The sequence below is a fragment of the Stenella coeruleoalba genome, assembly GCF_951394435.1.
Source record: "Stenella coeruleoalba genome assembly, chromosome: 3".
Classification (NCBI taxonomy): Eukaryota; Metazoa; Chordata; class Mammalia; order Artiodactyla; family Delphinidae; genus Stenella; species Stenella coeruleoalba.
In genome coordinates this window covers 81,402,191-81,422,279 of record NC_137148.1, presented here as the reverse complement: position 1 = coordinate 81,422,279, position 20,089 = coordinate 81,402,191, and the positions used below count along the sequence as shown (strand labels likewise).

The 20,089-nt window shown below is 37.0% G+C and overlaps 1 protein-coding gene across 1 annotated transcript in view; it reads left to right on the top strand.

Moving 5' to 3' along the window:
- Positions 1–236: 236 nt before the first annotated feature.
- The window catches only part of ST8SIA4 (ST8 alpha-N-acetyl-neuraminide alpha-2,8-sialyltransferase 4), a 101,483-nt gene continuing 81,630 nt past the window's right edge, over positions 237–20,089 (top strand). Inside the window, exons 1-3 of the mRNA XM_079918370.1 lie at positions 237–642; positions 7,095–7,226; positions 16,191–16,448. Coding sequence (XP_079774496.1) covers positions 530–642; positions 7,095–7,226; positions 16,191–16,448 — 503 coding nt within the window. The 5' untranslated portion in view covers positions 237–529. The remainder of the gene's footprint in view (positions 643–7,094; positions 7,227–16,190; positions 16,449–20,089) is intronic.

The window sequence follows — 20,089 nt, the reverse complement described above, 5'->3', positions numbered from 1 at the left end:
CGTGTGTGTGTGCGTGTGTTTGTACACGACTGTGGGCTTGTGAGCTTCCTCTCTCTGCACAGTTCAGGCAAGGCCGGCGACGTTACTCTCCAAGCAGCCGCCAGCGACGAAAGGCAACAGCAGCCTCCGCCCCTGAGTCCCGTGATTGGCTGGTTTTGTTCATCATTTCCATGCTAGGAAAAGGGAAGGGCCAGTGACGCCCCCGAACCCGGCTGCAGAAGCGGCCGCCACCTCCAATGTACAAGGTGTCTCTTCGGAAAAAAACCTGAGCCCCAGGGAGGCGGCGAGGAGCGACCGGGTTAGGGCTGGCGGGAACCGCGAGAGAGTGCGCTGGGCAGCGCTCGAGGACCAGCGGGAGCTTGGCCGCAGAGGACCCTCGAGACCTGCTTCTGAGATCCCAGCTCCACGCTCTCCTCCCATTTTACAGATCCTCCCTCCCTCCCCGCGACTACATCTCCCCAAAACGGAGCCTTTATATGAAAAGAAGGTGAGGGAGCTGGGGCAACCAGGACTTTCCCGGGCACCCAAGATGCGCTCCATTAGGAAGAGGTGGACGATCTGCACGATAAGTCTGCTCCTGATCTTTTATAAAACAAAAGAAATAGCAAGAACTGAGGAGCACCAGGAGACGCAACTCATCGGGTAAATGCAAAGCTTCATTTTAGGATATGATAAAAAGTCAAGCCATAAATGAAATGTGAATATAGACGACAGAGTGAGGGTTGGGGTAGTATTTGTGTTGATGTCAGCTTGTGAGTGTTTAGTCTCGTGAATTAAATAACAAAGGCTGTTGTTGAGGTGTGTGTGATTCTCTACAGCGGGTTCTCAGTACGAGTTCAACTTGCCCTGTGCGGTGATAGTGACAGTTGTGTTGGTGCTGGGGCTCGCACGCCAAAGAAGTCACTGCAGAAGTGTCAACAAAGAATGGGTGCCCTTGTCCTTTTAGTCCCAGGGCAGAACTCAATCTAGATGTCTTTATTCACCATCTGGTTGCCCTTCCTTCTTTCTCTGCCCTATCACTCTAGGGAGGTACTAGAGAAAGCTGGCTTCCTGAAAGGCTGAAGTTAAAGCTCAGAAAGCAGGAAATGTGTCTCCTCTGTTTCTTTACAATTCTTTGTTGTCGGGTAGATCTGTGTATCATAATTTGATTAGAAACTCCAGGTCAAACAACTATACTTCCTTATTTGCTGTCCGTGGGTAAAACCCATGGGCGTCATGGTTACAGTTTTGGAAACTGGGTGCTGTAGCTTCACACAGACTATATTTCTGCTCTTTAGTTTGTCTAGATGAGTTCAGAATCTTCCTCCACCCCAGTAAGTTCTCTAAATATCACACTTCCTTCCTCCCTCCCCCCTGGCCTCTGTGTCTTTGAAGTTTACCCAGGAGGTGGTGGCAACTTTGTGTTGCTTACATAGCTTGGAAGCGTTTTCTGAGGATGTGAACCTGGTTGTCAACTCTGTTCAAAGTCCTGTTTCGGAAATCCTGCCTCATCCGGAGGCGTCTGCTATCGCTATCGGAAACTCCACACTGGCAGAGATGCCAGCCTGGTTTTTATTTTTCCTAAGATTTATGAAAACCAAGATAGAACCCTTGCCGTTGGGGCGGGTGGGGTCGGGGGTGGGCGGTGGACAGGACTGCTAAAACGTGTGCGCGCGTGCACACACACACAAACTTAATGCACTCCGTTACTTAATATTCCTGCTCCTCCCTAAGTAATGAGAATTTAAGTCAGCAAGACGCCGGCTTAAATTTACAGAAGAAATTGTTATTTTATAGAAAATTAACATAGAAGTACAGTCGAAAGCGACTGGAAGAGAATGAAAAAGCTAATAAGGGATGGGCTGGCTGATTGTTATTCATCAACAAATCTCTAAATGGTCTATGTTGGGGGGAAAAACGCCGAACTGTATGATGTTAACACAGGGAGTGGGTGGGTTGAAAATTCAGCCTAGCTCGATTGTCAGAAAAGGACTCTGGGCGGGGGTGTGGGCACCCCCGGTAGAGACCTGTGCTTCCCAGGCAGACAAAGGGGTCTTCAGGAAGGTGGTGAACCGGCGCGTGGGGGAGAGGCGGAGGCTGGGGCGTGGGGGTCGAGGCTCTTTGTTCCCTTCCCGGCTGGTGGGCTCCGAAGATATGCCTGAGCCCAGACAAAGCGGCCAAGCCTCGCCAGGACTCTGAGGTTCGGGCCCTTGGCTGGCAACCCTGGAGAGCGAGAGTGGGAGGGACGAGGCAGGCGAGAGGAGGCGCCACACGCCACCCAGGCGTCCTCTCCGGGCCTCCCTTAGCCGCCAGCAGGAAGGAGGAGCGTATCCCGAGTACTCCGGGTCAAATAACCGACCTGGGATGCGCCTCATTTCCCGGGCGACGTTCCTCCCGTGGCCTTTCCTGGACGCCGCCGGCCGGTGGGCGCTGCCCAGGGCGCCAAGGAGGAGTAGGAGGCGGGCGCAGGCAGGGGCGCGGCGGTCGGGCCAGCTGGGGGTGAGGGGATTCTCTTGCACCTTTTTCGGGCTGAGCCTGCTTTCCCTGCTCCTTCGAGATTGCGCGGGGTGGGCGCGGGTTCATCAAACAGAAGGAGAAGTGCGCGGCGGAGCAACTGCTGCTCTGCGAGAGCTGGCCGCGGGGGTGGAAGAATGAGTGAGGAGACGCGGAAGCCTTTACTGCAGGAATCAGGCCCCCTTTAAAAATAAAAATAATAATAATAACTGCTGCTCAGTCGGCAACCGGGCTCCCCCTTCCTAATTAAATCCCGCAATTACGGCCGTGCAGGCGAGACAGCGCGCGTCTCCCGGTGCCCCGCAGCGTCGAGGCGGCCGCCGCCAGCTCTTCCCTGAGCCCTCGGGGTTGGCGCTGCCGGGGGCAACGTGAGGACAGGTAGTTCCCCCTGAGCGCTGTTTCGCTTTTCCCTCACATGAAACGTTCAGAGGAAAAGCTTGTGATACCAGTTTATAATTTCGTTTCAACTCCAGAATAGTGCTTCTGGTGGAGGAGTTGACTCATCAAACGGCCTTCTTCTCCTTGACTCTCTTTCTACCCAAGCCACGTGGAGGGACTCGTTTTGAGATGAGTAAACTAGAGTGGCGGTTTGGCCTCAGAACCCAGGCCAGTCATCAGCAGTGAGGTAAACGGCAGTCCCTGACCTTTTGGGGGACACTGCGTGCCTTGCCAGTGGGCAGCGGATTCAATTCTTAGAACATCCTCCTAGATTCATATTTAGCTTCCCTGCTACCATTTTGCAATAGGCAGCAGTTTCTTCATCTATTCGACCTGCCTCCGTTTTAACACTGGAGGCCCCATCTAGAGTCAGTGTAACAAGGTTCTTGTATGCAGTATGGAGCAGTCATTCCACAGAGAAGGAAAAAGAACAGCAGCCCAGCTTTCCTACCAACCATCCACATTCTCGTTTCTCCAGAGGAATACTAGCAGCATGTTTGTAATAAGGAATTATTGGAGAATAGGTCAAGTAATAATTGGACATTTAAAACTGTTTCCTTCGAAGCTAACCTATCAATTGCCTGGTCTGTTGACTAGTGAAGTTTAACTGAAAGGGCATTAGGGGTGTGAAGTGGTCTATTCTTAATTGATATTTTTTTCTTAATGGGAAAAATGGCACTTGTCTCACACTGGCCTGTAATTTTACTGACTCTGTGTGCTCTTTGGTATAATTAGAAATATGTTAACTTAAGGGTCCTACAGGTAAAAATATGTGGGTATACGCATTTAATGAAATAATGTATTTGAAAGTGTAACAAACTTTAATACCAAATAGACATTTGCTTTGATTATTATTCCTTAAAACTTGCTACATACTGTTTTCCTGTGTGACTTTAAATGACACTTTAACTTACTTTCCTTACTATCTACAGATTTCATTTTTAATTTGACTGTGTACTTTAGGTTGTCTCACTAGATGATCAGCAGTATTAGTTCTGAAACTTATGATAGAAGTGACAGTGGAGATAAGCATTCATACTTAGAGTATTATCACTGTTAGCAATGGTAGTTCCAGTTTGTTCTAGGGTGGAAACACACTCTTGTAACTCAGGAAACCAGAATCTGCATGTTACTTCATATGTTATATTTGGAATTCTACTAAAAGCCATAGGCTGTAAGTTAAGGTAGTACATCGCATCTTTATTTTTAGTTGTTTGGCACTTAGGGAATGAAAACACAGAATTGCCTGCTGTTTGTGTTCAGGCTTAATTTGATGCAAGTTCTTTTCATTTAAATGACTTAAATTTTTATATTAAATAGAAAGTTTAACCTAAGGGAACACATTCATTCCAAAGCCAAGTCAAGAAGAGCTTACAGTGGGGTTCATTGCAGGGCTTTTGGGGAACTAATTTCATGAACGAAAATTAATCTTGTGCGTTATGTACTTCAGAATTAATAGAATAAATTGTAGTGATGCCTGGCAACTCATATTTCAAAGAAAAATATTTGTAAAGACTAGTAATATAACTGCTGATTAGCTTCTGTCACTGGTATCGCATAGATGACCATCTAACTGGGTTTTTCTTAGCTCGATATAAGCAGGGATACTTTATAATATATATTGCTTTATTTCTTTTATATGTTGTGTAATTATCCCTTTAGAAGTACGTGTTGAATCTTCCTGTATACAGCCCCATCAGAGAAATGTTTTCAGTGCAGCTGTTTAGCACTCGTCTCTGATCTGGGATGAGAAACTAGTAGGGGGTGGCAACATCCTTCATGCCTTGCATTCACAGGAAGGAAAAGCCTATTCCAGACGGAGTACTACCAAGGTCACAAGCAGAAAAACCCCTTGGGACTCATTTAACCTTATACAAAGAAATTTGCTCCAGAGCCTCAGGTTGCTGGCAGCCTGGCCTTCTCACACATGAATTCCATTGACTTCAAGAAGTGTGACTAGTTGTAAGCTATTTTCATTCAAAATTCTTTCCAGTGGTAAAAGTCTGAAATTTGACTTATCACCAGTTCAAAGAGCAGAGTAATGTGGTAGCATTTCATTAATATAAAACTGATTTAAACTTTTAAAGCACTTTTTTTTTAAATCTTAGAGGTTCTGAAAAGCCTCCATACAATATCATAGCAATCATTCTGCCTTATAAAAATGTATCTTTATCTACCTGTCAGTAAAGCAATCTCCCACAGATATTTAAAATGCCAGCTTACTTCTTCTGTAAAAGTTTATTGGTGGTGAAAATAATTATTTTAATTGTAGCAATCTGTGGTTAGAAAAAGATGATATTGACAGGACAGTTAGTTATTAACAAGATGAAGATGGGGAAGGTCCCTACCCCTAGAAATGGTGAGAGTTTGTGTCCATACTCTTGAAGGCGTATCTCCAAAAGTGTGAAGGTTAACTCCGTATATCCACATTTTCATTCATATGTAATAGTTATTATCATTAGACGTGTAATAATTGACTCGGGGCTACTGAGTAGTAATTGCACCCTATGTTTCCTTGCATCCTAAATGACCTCTATAAAATGACTATGATTAGCCATGCATAGGCATGCAAGTGTATCATTTTCATCAGTAGGACAGTTTAAAATATTAATTTTTATAGAGTTCTAAATTTCACAGGGAGTAGTTGCATTTGATGCTTTGAGTTGCTTCAAATTGGAACTACATGTTTAAAAAAGAATGCAAACCAAAATACCAAACTATCAGCCTCCAATTACAGAATTCATCTAGCAGCTGTTGCACAGGCAATGTTTCCATTGATAGTAGGGGAGGATTGCCTACATAATAAACACAGATTTAGACTTTGTGACTGAGCAAATAGTCGTGTTACTTTTTTTTTTTTTTTTTTTTAATTTTCGGTACGCGGGCCTCTCACTGTTGTGGCCTCTCCCGTTGCTGAGCACAGGCTCCGGACTCACAGGCTCAGCGGCCATGGCTCACGGGCCCAGCCGCTCCGCGGCATGTGGGATCTTCCCGGACCGGGACACGAACCCACGTCCCCTGCATCGGCAGGCGGACTCTCAACCACTGCGCCACCAGGGAAGCCCTAGTCATGTTACTTTTTAACTATGTTTTTGAGATTCTAAAAAATTGAGGTGACATGTAATGAAATACAGATATTGAAAGGGCTATGCCTAGAGAGGTGGCTTTTTTATTCTCTGAATCCGGGTTTACTTGTATAAAGTACCAAGGAATAGTCTACTGAACAATGAAGAGGTTCATCTATAAAGGTACTAATGGTATAAATGCGATCATAGGTGTCTGTCGCCTACCACCAACACCCCTGCTAGTAGCATGCAGCATGATATACTTGCCTATTGCTATTAATTGGTGGGGATAGCATAGTTAATTATTTGATATAACAGAAAATACCAGTAATAATGGCTACTGAATGAGTTTTCCCCCCATTGCAATCTCTATCTCCCCACCACCAACTATCAGGGAAGCATCTCATTGTTGAGATGTTTTGAGACCAATGTAATTTTAGAATTAGCACTTCAATTGTGTTTTATAAATTACTTTCACGTGCAGAGCTCCACTTCTCACAAAGTCAAAGCATATTAGATAATGTTTTTGCAATTTTCAAGGTAAGGTAAAGTCACGGTGGCTTTACCACCGTGAAAGAGAATATTGTCAAAGGACATATGGGCTAGCAAGTGATAGAATCACAAACATGCCCAGATCACCTGACATTCAAAGACTTCTTACTCCAAAACAAAAGCTCTTTCCATTATGTCTGTATGTCTTCTGTGACAATCTTAGGAGTCACAGTTACCCAGATGCAGGAGAATTGGCCAAACATCCTGTCTCTATTGTTAAACACAGCAGGGGAGGGAGGGGCTAAAGGGGAACAGAACTGCGATGAGAATTTTTTTCCTGAAATACTACAAAGGTCTTTTCTTTGGATAAAAATAGTTTTATTTCAAAAATAATAAGTAAAATAATAAGTGTAAATGATTCTCCTGATAAAGTCATATTCACCTAATCTTTATAATACCTTTCATCATGCTTACACCTCTTCTTCTAACAGGTAGAAAAAGTTGTATCTACAAGTTGTCACCAGTAATCTAAATCAAATTATGTATTATGCTGTTTATACAAAATGCTTCTTACTTTCACAAAGCTGCCATTGTGATTTGTTTCAGAGATGGTGAGCTGTGTTTGAGTCGATCACTTGTCAATAGTTCGGATAAAATCATTCGAAAGTCTGGCTCTTCAGTCTTCCAGCATTCTCTAGAAGGTTGGAAAATCAATTCCTCTTTGGTCCTAGAGATAAGGTGAGTTTCTTTAATAAGGCATAATAAATTTCATATCATGTTCTAGAATACATTGGGCTTGGCAAACTTATATTGAATGCTTGATTTATAGTTTAAGTATGAATACTTTAGTAAGAATGAACAGGCTGTTAATGTTTCTCACTGAAGGATGTGAAACTATAAAACTGAAATCATTATATAGCCAGAAATATAAGGATGAATATGTGAGTTTTTAATATACTGTCTTTATACTAATGAAATAAAATGTTCGACAGAATCCTAATGTTTAACACACTTTTCTTTATTACTCAGGATGGATGTATATTTTGAGAATTATATTTAACTTCTCTAAAGTCTTCATACTGATCTTGTGTTTTCTCACACTGGATATAAGTAGAGCCTATTCAACTGCCATTTAGCCAACAATTATAAATAAATTTGACTTATTCTATGAAGGGGTATTTCTATGTGTGCTCCTATAATAAAAGTCTCAATAATTATACCCTAAATAGGTAACAATTAGCAAATAAGGCTTCTAGAGTACAGGTTTATTCTCTGTAAGATTCTGGTATTTTCGCTTAGATAAGCTCTTGAAATCAAACTCAGTGCCTACATATATCCATTATATCTTGTTTTCTTCAATTATAATTCTCTAATAAGAAAGTTAGGGGCAGACCTTCCTAATTATGGAGGAAGCAAGCAGATCATTTTCTCTATAGTTACGTTGCTCTATTGGTTGGTATGTTTAAATCAGCATTTCAGTAAATCAGAACTCTTTAAAAAAGTTCAAGAGAACAGCCGTCCTCTACATAATAAAATCATTGCATTTTTCTAGTATTGGCAAAATGCTAATTACTCCACGATTGGATACGAACACACAGATTTTGTAAGAGTAGGTTAGTGGTTACGAGGGTAAGCTGCTGATCTGCTGGGGTTTCTACCTCCTCACTTCTTGGATCACACGTACGTATAATGTAGATTATAAGCCCCTTTAAGGAAGAGTCTACTACCTTCATCTTTAGAGTATGCATCGCAATTCATAGAATGCATTGCAGCAAAGGCACTCACTACATGTTGAAATATAGTTGAAAGAATGTCTGGAAATCAAAAAGAAATGGGTGCCATGGAAATGCAGGAATGGTTAGACTACTTTGTTTTAAAGCTTTCAAAGTGACTGGAATGGAGACAGGAATCAAACCATGGCAATGTCAAGTGGTGTATGTTTGGCTGTTTTTAGTTTAGGGTGAACTTTGTGTATTTGTAGGCAGAGTGCAAGAACAGTGAGATGAGTAGCGTGTGATGTAGTGCAACTCTGACAGAGTTTATAAATTGGTGTCTTCTGTGTAGAATATGTTCAGAAAGCAATATTTATTTCAACTGGGTGAAAAGAAACTTAAAGCAGTACTAAAAATTATCAGATTCCTTATAAAAGTACAGATTTTCATATACTCTTAAGAAATTTTAAAATGTGACAACTCTGGACCTGTGTTCCTCCTGAGAACTCTTTGGCCGAAGCCAACACTAACCACGAGCTCTCCAGTTTGACAGTTTTACACCTGGAGCTCCCTTTTCTCATGATACCTACCTAGTGTCTTCCTCACTAACTCATACTCCTATACCCACATTTGAATTTAGAAACCCTGTAAGGGAGGAGATAATTATGAGGAAAAAGCTACAGGATATGGAACTAGATGGGGCCATAAATACACTGTGGTTGAGTTTAGCACAGAGTAAGGATTTATGTTTCTTAGAAGTAGATTGGAAAGAGAGAAATATGGGTGATTAAAAAAGAAAATATTTGATCTCTGAGGATGCCTAGAAAGAGAACCTTCAAGTTTGAATGATTTGGCAAGAAAGGTGTCAATTATGTAAGGCTCTGTAGATCAGGTAAAGGAAAGTAATGGAAGAAAGTAAAGTAAAGTAAGAAATTGTAACAGTTTAATATATCTAGCCATGCTAAATAATATATCAGATAAAGTCTAATAAATAAATTAAATACATAATTAACAATAGTTTAATCAATATATCTGGCCATGCCTTCCTAGTATGTATGAAAAAATGAATACTATAGATGTGCATGAGGCTATATCTATTGCTATTTTTAAGATATTCAAGCTAAGGGTATTTAACATAAATTGACCCAAGCAATTTATTATTGCAACTTTACAAATTAATGAGGGTTGCATTCATATCTTTGAGGGTGATTTATTTTCAATTATAACAGCTAATAATATGAATGAAATGTTAGTACTCTTCATATGGTTCTCCTTAACAGATAAGTAAACAATAAAACAGTGAGCAAATATTGAATAAGACATACAAAGTTGTCACTTCCTTACAAGGAAATAATAATTTGTAAAACCATTACTGTACAATGTACAAACAGTTCATAAAAATTATAATTGCCTATAGCTGTAGTGACTAGTAAGTATCAATCAATTTGACACCTATAATAAAAAATTTATAATATAAAAATACCTGATTATTGGCTTAGCTTTCTTTCTAAGTCATACTTGAAACTAATCTTAAAGTATTTTGGTTATTTTCCTTTGTTTTTTCCCCACATCTATAGCATTTATGAAGAACCACATTATTTTGTGTCTATGAGTGGGTATGGGCATATTTTACAAGTGTTTTCAAAATTCTACTTTGAAGCTTTTGATTAAGATGTTACAACTAATCATTTTTGATCTTACATGATTGAACTCTGCTTACAAATCTTTCTCATTTAAAAAATCTCATTAAACTTAATAATGCACTTGTGATATTCCTAATAAATTATTTATCTATTTGCATTAAAATGTGAAACAGTCACTGAAGATAAATTGTTTTTCCCTATATTTGTAGACATGATTTTCTTTCTTATTACTGATTCTTCCAGCCCTATATGCACTCTGCCGCTTTCATAAGCACATCAAGAATTGATTCATATATATTCATCAAACAACTGTACCTCTGGGGAGTTGTCTGAGAGAGACGGTTTCATGTATTAGTTCATTGTACTTTGAAAATTCATCAAGATTTAGGGAAGTTCATGAATTCCACAGCTAACTTCACAATTAAACTAATTAGCTTGGTTAAAGGCTTGATGTTATTGGTAGTAGTTCTTTATTATTGTAAGCTAAGAAATGATACACTTAAGATGTATCAGATGTTGTGAGTATATCTGTGAACATTGTACTGAGAAATTATCTAGTCATGTCCAACACTTGTGACTTGACTTTTTTCATCTTCGGATTGTTTCTTTCTTTCCCCCTCATTTTTCATATGTTGGATAGAAACATAAAGAATTACATACAGTACCAGATATGGATGTATAGAAATGTATGAGCTCAGCTACTCATCAGGACCAGAATAAGCACATCATAATTAGTCAGCAAAAATATTTTCAACTCTTAGTGTCATCATATATTGAAGTTCTTAACCAGATAAGGTTTGCAGGTTGACTAAACATAATTGCAAATTTATATGTGCTTCACCTGTCAAAAAGAATTTGCTGTTGCATGCATTGATTTACTTTAGAAAAAGGTCCACATACAATTCAATAGCACACGTCGTGGGTCACACAGCTTGTTAGTCCCAGAGTCAAGCTTCAAAGCCAGGCCTGACTGTGGAGCCAGAGCTCTTATTATGAGATAAATCTTCTGGAAGACTATTGTTTAATACTAAAAATGAATACTATTAAAATGCATCTTTATGAAGTACAGAGAAGTTGACTTTTTTGCTCTAAAATAATATAAGATAGTATTCATCCAATATTACCAAATGCTGGGCCAAATATCAAATGTCTGTCTGAGGTGTAAACTAAAAAGTGCTTTCTTCAAGCTTTTTTGAGACAATTTTGCCTTTTCATTTGGTTGTGCTCAGGGTTTTTCTTTTAATACTAACTAGAATATTTTTCCTATAACAGCTAAGACCCTTAGCTCAGAAGCCCTAATAAGCTATAGGTTATGTTTTTTTCAGAGCTTCGAGGCATATTGCCTTGCAGAAATAATCTCTTGAGACAAAAAATTGTGTTCTGTCTGCTTTTTGTAGGCATAATGAAACACTTGGCATTTCTTAAACTTTTTTTTTTTTCTTTTTAGTAAACTATGTCAGTAACAACTGAACTGATTCACTGATTTTTGTCTGGAGTCAAAAGTTTGCAAAAACTGATTCCTAATATATGTATCACTACCTAATTTGTTTCTCAACTTGAGATGCATTCCAGCTGTAAGATTTGCCTCACAATACTTGCTGATGGAGTCAACAATGTCATTTAGATTAAATTTTAGTTGCCACAGCACATGTGCTTGTTGTTGACAGGAAACCTACAGAGAAGAAAGAGTGGCACCTGGTGATAGGTTAGCTATATGTAACATTTCACAAGTGAAAACAATGTTTAGAAAATTAATTCCCCAGGACTCTGCAGCTGCTATTTCAAGTGGTGGGTGATGTTGAAAGGGAAGTTCTACTTGAAAATTCAGCTGAAAAGTTTCTGTATAGAATCTATTCCTGTCAGTTTCACAGTCTAAACCAGTCTTTCAGTTTAAGCCAGCATTGCCTAACAAAAAATATAATCTTTATGACTAATTTTTTAGTCTTACCAAAAGTGAAGCATATTTCCTGATTTCTATCAGTTATCTTTATCGTTAAAACAGTTGCTGAACTTAGGTGTTCGCTTTTCGAATAGGGTTTCAAAAGTTACATTATGCTTAACAGAATGACAGAGACCTGTAAGGAATCTTTTGTTGTTACTGTTCTTTTAAGTCACACACAAAAAACACAATCCTCTGCTTTAAAAATCTGGTAGTAACTCAACCACATATTACAAAAACTTATTCTGGTACAGCCTGCATATTGAACATCGGCTTTTGTTGATTCATGCTTCCTTAGAGCCCAGAAGTTAGAGTTTTCTTTCTATCTCTCTCATTCTAAAGTAATTTTGTTTAACTTGCTGTTTTCATTTATATCAAGTACCTTTTGAGCAAAGCGTATATATTCTCCTTGGTAGTACTTAACGTGTTGTTTCAGTTCAGCATAAGTACAAGAGTTTTTCAGGCTTCCAGTGATATTTAGTTAATTACATTTAAGCACTAGTTTTCTTCTTTGTTTTTTTTTTAATAGATTTACAGTATGAACAACAGTTAGACTTAGCAAATCCATAGAACTTTTACAGTCCATTAAATCTATAATCTAAAAATACCTACAGCCTACTAGGGAGAAAAAAAAAACTAACTTTACTGTTACCAGAAAATATTAAGCATTTTATCAATATATTCACTCATAGTAATTATTTTCAGTCTTTCTTGCATCCTACACCAGGAATCTTAGCTCAGATAGTTTTCCATGTATAGATTTAAGCCCTAAAATAGAAACGAAAGTTTGGTTCAATGCAGGATAAAGGACAAACTAGAGACATTCAAGGTCCCCCCACCCTTTTCAGTTTAAAAAAGCAAATTCAACACTAACAATTGTTCTGAGTTTTCTCTAAGAAACTTACATTTTTATATTTTGATTAGACTGTGTGAATTGGTATTTTGTATTCTGTCTTGGAAAATACTTTTACTATTTTTTACTGCTTCCATTTAAAAAATAAACTACTGTTGAGCCTGTAAGACAGCATTGGAGTAATACGTACAATAGTATCATCTGTACTTAATACTTATTTATCACATTAAGCATTATTTTCTTCCTAAACTCTTACAGTCCACTTTTTAAATATCAATTTTCTGTAAGAATGAATGAATTAAAGGTGTTCTCTTATACTCAGATTTAGAAGACATATGTTTGAAAATATTTTTGCTGCTAACTTTCTATAACACAGCAAAGGTTCTGTGATTGCAAAGTCCCTCTTGCTATCAGTTGACAAGCGTTTAAGTGTTAACTTTATGAGTAAGGGGATTTTCCTTTTTGGATTTCCAAGCTAAAGAGTCTTCTTAGAAATCTGGACCTCTATTGACTTCATGCTTGCAAACATGCCACTACTTGTGAGTGGCATCTTCAGATACTTACAGCAACCCCTTTAAATTATGTTCAAAGGAAAATAACACCATCTAGTTTGGCGATCTGACCACATCCGTGCAGTCTTCATTTTAGAGTCAAGCTTGTCATTTTCACAGGAAATGAAAAAAAATTTTTTGTTGAAATACAGGTGTCAGGCATTATTTAATTTTTTCACCAAACGAGTAAGTGGTAGTTAATTTGTACAAAAGTTGATTGCTGCTCTTTGTGCTAGCTGTTAACTTTTGTGAAGAATCACATGTGCTTAACATAATGAAAGAGTTCTCAATTTTCTGCAATTCATATGCTCTATGGCTGCTGATTTCACCAGCAATTCTCTTCTTATGTAGTCTGTACTTTGTTAAGATTATTATAATGCCTGATAATTTCTATTAATTTTAAAATTTCATTTGTAGGGCATTTATATAGATTTTGCTGTACAAATTTTACTCCTTGCAAACCTGAAATTCCAAACATTTGAGAAAAAAAATTCTTTTTTTTTTTTCTTCTGCGGTGTGTGGGCCTCTCACTGTTGTGGCCTCTCTCATTGCGGAGCACAGGCTCCGGACATGCAGGCTCAGCGGCCATGGCTCACGGGCCCAGCTGCTCCATGGCATGTGGGATCTTCCCGGACTGGGGCACGAACCCGTGTCCCCTGCATCGGCAGGTGGACTCTCAACCACTGCACCACCAGGGAAGCCCGAGAAAAAATTTTTTTAAATGGTCTCTTTTTCAGAGAGTTGATGGGTGTATTCCTTGTGTATAAAATCTGGCCAAATAAAGTATTCAATCATCTGGTTTCCTAATTAGATCACACGTTAAAGTGGGACCTATTTAAAGCAAACCAAAATAAAGAAAACAAAAAGAAAGATGAGTTAGTTATTTTACATCCCTCCTTGCTAGTCATGCTTCTGCTTTATGAGTATGATTTGGGGAATTGCCCTTTTGATGGAGTGATAGGAAGAGATCATATTCTGTGCTTAGTAATAAAATTTATAAATAGTGATGGAGCTTAAACAGTAATAGCATTAGAGGAAAATGTCTATCCTATCATGAATGTTATAATAATGACATTGTTTTGAGCATTCTGAAAATTCAAGCTTGTCGTTAAGAGCACTTCAGTAAGTATTATCCAACTTCCAACCCAGAAGACTGCTTTCTCAGATTACTTCTGGGTGGTATATGTTTGGTAGCATGAGGATCAAGCAATCCCAAACTTTTGTAAGCCAGATTCATAGATTTCTTTGTCAATATAATTCTCTCAAAAACTTACTGGGCTCCTGAGCTATTTCTTTGGAGTTTGTTCCTGGTATGAATAACCCCACCTAAAGATTGCTTCTGAACACAGTTCTTTAGCCTTCGGATTCTCCCCTAATTATTCTGACCTAACCCTCCTTTTCTACAGTTTATTGGCAGCTACTCTTAAAACGTTTGAATCTATAGAATTAGGGGAGAAGACAATATCCTTCTTGCTGCTGGCGTGGCTCTGATTTATAGTTGTATCTCTTGCTAATTGGATTATTGGAGTCAGTTAGGAGGTCCCAGTTACTGGACTCTCACACAGTTTAGATTATAGGCCGTTGCCAGAGATATTCTCCTCCACTCAACTTGCAACTTGGGTATTTCATGTCTGACTTCGCCTCTTAGTTCCTTGCTAAAATGGGTAACCAACATAAAACAACATACTAGCACCTTTTAACCAATTATCCAAGAGCAACAAGCTTATTACATATAGGGTATGACTCCTAAGTTATTATAGACCACAGTTTTATAAGGTGCTATTCTGTATCATGCCAAGAGTCACCAGCTTTCCAGGCAGCCATATCTATTTTCTTATTTTCCATCATCTAACTTAATATGTGCGTATATGTGTATGTAGTATCTCATATTTTTTATCAGATTCTTTATTAGTTATGGGATAGGCTAAGCTTCCATAAAAAAGGAGACTTTAAAATACAGTGAATCAAACAAATCAGAAGTTTATTTCTTTCTCCTATAGTGATGCACTTGATCCACTCATATCCTGTTTAGGAGAACTAATTCATGTGACCACACCCAGCTTCACCTGGGTTTGGAAACTTGGAAATGTTCTAGCTGAGCATCAGTGTGGCCAAGTAAAACTTAGAAGATTCAAATAGGAAAAGAAAGAAGGGAAGAAAGAACACTGAGGAACAGTTAGCTATCTCCGCCCTGCAAGGTCCAATGTTCTATCTGTCCATCTTTTCCTCTAATATAGCCATCTTATTTCCTGGATTCTTGAGCTTGGAAGAAAACTTTCATATATATGTGTGTGTGTATATATATATATATATATATATATATATATATATATATACACACACACACATATATATACACATATATATACACATATATACACACATATATATACACATATATACATATATATACACATATATACATATATATGTGTATATATATACACATATATACACATATATATATAGTGCTGTAGTTTAACTTTACTTCAAATAATTATAATATATACATGATTTCGATAAATGTTAATAATTTTATTAGAAAATTCAATCCTTTTAATAGAGTTAACTAAATTATGATTCTAAACAATTTCAAGTTTTTCTATTCACCTTAACTAGACAACACTGAACAAAATAGATGATTATAGATAATTAAGGCTGGCAGAATACTATCTAGCTAAGGAAAGTCAAGTCATGGCAATAGTATTTCATTTAATAAACTTTTCTATAAATTTTGATAGGGGGCCTTTTTCACTCCACAGATAGGTGTGTATACTATATATCTATTTACAAAATCATTGAAAAACTATGTGCAAATGACGTTTTAAAAATATATTTTATTTCCTTTAGAATCTACTTAATTGGTTGGTTTAGCTACCACCTGAATATTAAAGTTTAGTGATTTACCAATTTATATCTTATCATATGTTACTTTGTAAATGATATTACCAGTCCTTGGACATGTTGTCATTAATGGAAAACTTTGCTTGTATCTCAAATATAGGAAGAACATTCTTCGTTTCCTAGATGCAGAACGAGATGTCTCAGTGGTCAAGAGCAGTTTTAAGCCTGGTGATGTCATACACTATGTGCTGGACAGACGCCGGACACTAAATATTTCTCAGGATCTGCATAGCCTCCTACCTGAAGTTTCACCAATGAAAAATCGAAGATTTAAGACCTGTGCAGTTGTTGGAAATTCTGGCATTCTACTAGATAGTGAATGTGGAAAAGAGATTGACAGTCACAATTTTGTAATAAGGTGAGCTTTCTTTTGTTCCTAAAGATTATAATTTCTTCAAAGACCCTTTATTTAGGAGTAGAACACTGGCAGAAATGTTTAAATCTAATATTAATATTATGAATTATTGAAATCTCAAACAAATATTTATCTTTTATGTCTTTATTTGTGTAGTATCCAAATTTACACTTACCCTGGAATGTAAAATTAAAATTATTATATCATTGAAAGAAAAGATGATCTCATAGCAATAAGATTCACACCAGCTTTCCTTTTTGGCCAAATGACAATTTTATTAAATATAATACACAGAAAAACTATTTTATTCACTAATAGAAATAATTTATTTCTATTAGTGAATGAATTAATTCACTTAATTAATTACATTCATAATCCTATTTCTATTCAATAAATTGTATTATTTTATTTATTCATAAAATTATGAACATTACTATACAATGATGTAACAGATATAAGTTAATTTTACTTTTTTAATGACAACTATTTAGCATAGTCTAAGAACATAATTTAACAAGTTTATATTTGATACCTTGGACCAAATTGCTTTCATCACTCTTTATACATGGTACTTCTGTATGGTAGTATATTTTAGTTTTTTAGTTTTCTCACAAAATTAAACATAGCTATTTTTTTTTTCATTGATGGTCAGCAGATATTTGATGAGTCATGTGTTTAGTTCTAGCTTTTGATTAACTGAAAAAAAGACAACAGTAGACTTAAGGTTGTAATGACAACAGATATTAATTAGCACTTTTTAATTTTCAGTGTATCTAAATAGAGTTTTTTGGCTTGTTTTAGTTCTTCAGAAATATTTGCTGAATAAATGAAGTGTGTATTTTGAAATATGAAATACTGCAATATAAAGATAGATTGGAAAGTATGCTGATTTGCCATGTTGACAAATAACTTGAAGTCTTGAAGCTATGCTGGAATCCAGCCTTTGAAAGTATAGATCTTGAAAAAAATCTTTTTAAACTATAGTATTAAAAATAAATACAATTATATAAGTATTAATCATAAATAGGCAACAGTTTTTTATAAAAGAATAATAACCATGAAAAATCATAAGAGAATACTCTCAGGGAATACAATTCATAACAATGAATATAACTACAAACATTTTGCCATACTATCGTTTCTCAGTTGGATGCAGGGTCAGAGATTGATTTCACATCAGTTGAGCCTTTAAAAACCTGAACTTTTAAATTGATTGAACTGAAAGAAAAACCTTGTCAATATGTAGATATACCAAGAAAATTGTGTCCAAAGAGGAGACAAAAATATTTGATGAGGGAATGACAGTGGAAGTGGAAGTAATGAGCTTCAAACTTTGAAGTCTGTGTGAAGTATGGCTGTGAAGGAAGAGTAAGGCTTCTAGAATTTCTGAAGAGATTAAAATCAGGGGGCAGATTAAGTGAAGAGGAAAAGATTTTAGAGCACAGTAGAAATTGTTGCAAGGTGAAGAAGAGAATTTGTAAGGTTGATTAATCCTGGAGGGCTACAGGATCCGAATGTGACTGACTCCTTGTTCCTACACCCCTTTAAGCTTTAGCATTGGGATCTACATAACCCACTAGATTCAGCCTCACCTTTAACTCTGAAATTAAGACTGTAGTGTCAGCTAACACCTCAATCAGATCACATAATTATCTCCTCTCTTTTTTTGTGGTGAGAACAGTTAAGATCTAGTATTCTAGCAACTTTAAAGTTGATAATACAGTATTGTTGGCTATAATCATTAGGCAGTGCATTAGATCTCCAGAAGTTATGTTTGTTGTAAGTCACTCACTGGTGTTTGAGCATAATCGAACTTCAAGAGGTTCTTTATACTTTTCTAAGCTATGATTATTTTAAAAACTTATTTAACAAGAGCACAATAGTGACCAATCCTGAGTCTATAATTGTTATGCTCTTACCAAGAAGTATAAAGAAATGAGGATAAGCATCTTAATGAAGGCATGAAAATTATTGCCATAATTGTTTTTTATTCTTTTCCTCCTATTTTTACTGCTTTCCAAAATTAGAAGTTGGAATGTTGTAGATTAAAGTATATACTAGGGAAGTGTAGCCCATGATTGGGATTCTGATTTTCCAGGTAAACTTTGGCAGGAATACATTTTGCATTAGAAACAAATAATCCCTGGAGAAAAACCTTTTTCTTTTGTAATAATACCTAGTTTGGAAATTCATCCCTTTGAGTCTCATGGACACAAGGGACTTCAATGACATATCACTACCAGACCTCCATCCTTCCTAAAATTCTAATCTTTCTCATGGCATCTGACTCATCATCTGTGTGCCAAATATCTTTTCCTTCCCCAAGAGTATATGACCTTTTGTTTCTGTACATGTGTCTATTCTACTCTAGAACATCAAAGAGGACTTTTGCATTAAACCTCAATCAAAGCCCTATTCCTTGAAATAGTTTGCCATCCATGTCAAACTGGTTAATATTGTTACAAATTTTAGTAACAATCTTTAAAAATCTTTCAAATTTCCCACCTTCCCAGAGCTGTATTGTGTGTATGCATATCAGCATAGGTATAGATAGTTTTGGTTGGTTGGTTGCATGTGTAACCTGTTGTTCCCAGTTTGTTTGTTTGTTTCCCATTTTTCTTGTTAGATAGTAAGTTTGTTATGAGAGAGATAACTGACACCTGATCTGCTTGCAGAGGGCACTGTTAATTCAGTGACCCCCTCAAGGATCAGATTCACCCAGGTATTATGTTCAAGTTGACCTCTAACTTTATAAAGCAAAGCATTATCTTTAGATAATATCTTTATTCAGCATTAGTTAGATTTTAAACTTTATTTTTTCTGAAAGTACTTTAAAGAAATAAAATGCTATCTTCTTTGTTTAATGATGTACAGAATGCATTATCATATGCACACAGGAATCTCTTGCTCCAAACAGTTGTGCTATTGAGGAGGAGGGCAAGGTGCAGATACATGGCATTATTGTCCTGTGAAGTGTAGTTCTGGAGAAAGTCATTTTTAATATCCCACAATATTTTTAAATAAGCCAGTGAAAAGTGCTCACGTTGTATTTTTGCCCATGTAATGGTAACTATACATAAATGCAGACACACACACAATGTCATGCATTTCCTCTCCTAGAAGAGATATTCCCTCAGTGGCTGTTTGTATCATAAGTTAATCAATTAAATTAAATGCTGGGTTTTGTGGGATATCATACAAAATAGGAGCTTAAAGGAAAAAAATGAGGATAAGAAAATCAATTAAAGCCTTACTTTGATTCTGTAATTACTGATTAAATATTGAACTGATTTGTAAAATCTAGGTTTCATATGTACCTAAATAACAGAAAACTGGACATAAGAGAAATAATTTTATTTCTTAATAAAAAATGCCTAAAATCATAATTCAAAGAATAGTGTTATGTCCACTTGATCAGTGATTTTTATATGTGCAACCCTCAAGACAGTTAGTCTATAGTTCCTCAATCAACGAGTGCCATGTTGTAAGGAAGAGGCCAGGGAGAAACATGGGTGGTCAGTCACTCACTCAGGTTGAAAATATCATGCTTTTCTTGACTTGCAATTCTGTCTGATAGGGAAAATTCATAAAGGATAATAAAGTTCTTGTGATGTTAAAGATCTTGTCATACAGCTCCAGATAAG